Genomic DNA, 1,884 nt, shown 5'->3' on the forward strand with positions numbered 1-1,884 from the left:
TGAATAACATTTGAGTTGGGAAATGTAGAACAATGTGTGAGGGTTGCGGGGCGAGCATCTTAGTGGTAGAGTGCTTGCTCATACCTTCAAAGGCCAGAGTTCAATCTCTAGAACTGGAAATTTGAAATAAATAAGTAAATAAGTTAAAAAAAAAATTAGTGTGTTGCAGTGTGTAATTGCAATTGCAGAGGACCTGGGGTTTGATCCTAGCAGGCACATGGCAGCTCACAACCATTAGTAACTTGAGTTTCAGGGGATTAACAGGCCTCTTCTGTCATGGTCTCTGAAGGCAGCAGGCACACAAGTGGTGAATAGCCACACACACGCAGGCAAAATACTCATACATGTACTTTTAAAATCTGAATGGATTTACAGTGCTCCCAGGACAGCAACAGGAACCAGCCCTCTGGGGACTTGAACCAACCCTCCGCCCCCAGTACCAGACCCAGTACCCAAATTCCAGTACTCGAATGCGTGTCCCAAGGTATGTGTTCTGGAAGCATTTCCCAGTCGCACCCAAGAGCTGTGAGGAGAAATCAGTGATTGGAGATTCCAAGGGCCAGTGCCCTCTCTCTACATCCTTCCCCAAGACTTGGACCATACCTTGATCGTTACAGAAGTCTTCTTGATGTTCTGTCCAACCATGCCCTGTTCAGCACATCTCTTTTTATCCATGACTTTAATCTGAGGAAGAAAGAAAGGAGAGACTGAAATAGAGGAATATCCAAATGTGTCCTAGGATCCAGAGACATTCAAAGGCTAGATAACTGGGACAAGTATGGTAATAAGATCTGTGACTTTCCATTTATTGTGCAAAGGACCAGGACAGCAGCCAAGACCCCACACCTCCTCTCTGGCCTCCTCACCTTGCTGAGCACTGTGTTGCGATTAAGTTTGACTTCATGAGTCAAACTTGCAGAAACGCAGTCCGGATCTGCCACTACCACAGCCATTGCCAGCTTCTTATCCACATTAATAGTGGCTCCTGCAGGGGTGGAGAGGGGTGGAGCTGGATGCCTGATACCTGCCCTCCATCCCCAAAGTATTCAGGCCTCATCCCTTGGTTGCTAAGTAGGCCCCGACCATAGACCTTGGGTATCAGAGCTCGTGAAGGTGTCCTGATGGGACATTAAGACCACAGTGTAGCTGAACCAGTTGCCCTTGTCTAAATAGACAAGTTCGGGAATTCCAGGGTCAACCGACACATTGTAGAGCTTTTGGTAGGAGTCCATGTTGATGTATATGCCTTCTGCCGCCAGCCTGTTGCTGAACAGGTAAAAGAAGTAATCCTGGATGCAAAGGATGGTCACCTAGTGGGTTTTGGACAGGAGGCACGCATCTCAGTGCTGTCCTCCACCAACTCCCAACATGCCCACCTACCTTGTCCTTTCTTTTCCTTCGCCACCAGGTCCAGGTGGGATCATGCACTGGGTCTGCATAGGGCTGTGGGACCGGTCAGACACCATGAAGTGACACACAGGAAAGAGGCAGACAATTCTAGGATTGCATTAGCTCATAGACCAAAGTAGGAGATAGTCACCCAGTCCGACCCAGAACTCAGTTTGTGGACCTGAGTGGGGTGTGTGAGCTTGTGGAGGCCAGAGGAGGACCTTGCTTGTGTTTCCAAAGAAGACACCCATGGAGTTCACACCAAACACTGGCCTGACCCAACTCTTCTGGCTGGTGAGTCTCACACTTTGACCTGTCTCTGCCTACCCAGTTCTGGGACTCCAAGCCCAGCCTCACAACCAGATTTTTCTGTGGGTGCTGTGATTCATACTTAGCTGGTCATGTTTTGTGTATCAAGTACGACCTCAAGTTCAAGAGTTTTGTTCGTCTCTGCCTCTGGGATAACAGCGTGCATTATTAGATCAGGTTCTTTTT

The 1,884-nt window shown here is 48.3% G+C and overlaps 1 protein-coding gene across 1 annotated transcript in view; it reads right to left on the reverse strand.

Annotated features, from left to right (window-relative positions):
- Positions 1 to 331: 331 nt before the first annotated feature.
- Positions 332 to 1,884, reverse strand: part of Catsperg (cation channel sperm associated auxiliary subunit gamma) — a 1,886-nt gene continuing 333 nt past the window's right edge. Inside the window, exons 2-6 of the mRNA XM_031384248.1 lie at positions 1,381 to 1,443; positions 1,091 to 1,289; positions 867 to 985; positions 604 to 684; positions 332 to 523 (exon numbers count right to left, since the gene is read on the reverse strand). Of these exons, the coding sequence (XP_031240108.1) occupies positions 353 to 523; positions 604 to 684; positions 867 to 985; positions 1,091 to 1,232 (513 nt within the window). The 5' untranslated portion in view covers positions 1,233 to 1,289; positions 1,381 to 1,443 and the 3' untranslated portion in view covers positions 332 to 352. The remainder of the gene's footprint in view (positions 524 to 603; positions 685 to 866; positions 986 to 1,090; positions 1,290 to 1,380; positions 1,444 to 1,884) is intronic.

Source organism: Mastomys coucha, unplaced genomic scaffold, assembly GCF_008632895.1.
Source record: "Mastomys coucha isolate ucsf_1 unplaced genomic scaffold, UCSF_Mcou_1 pScaffold21, whole genome shotgun sequence".
Taxonomy (NCBI): Eukaryota; Metazoa; Chordata; class Mammalia; order Rodentia; family Muridae; genus Mastomys; species Mastomys coucha.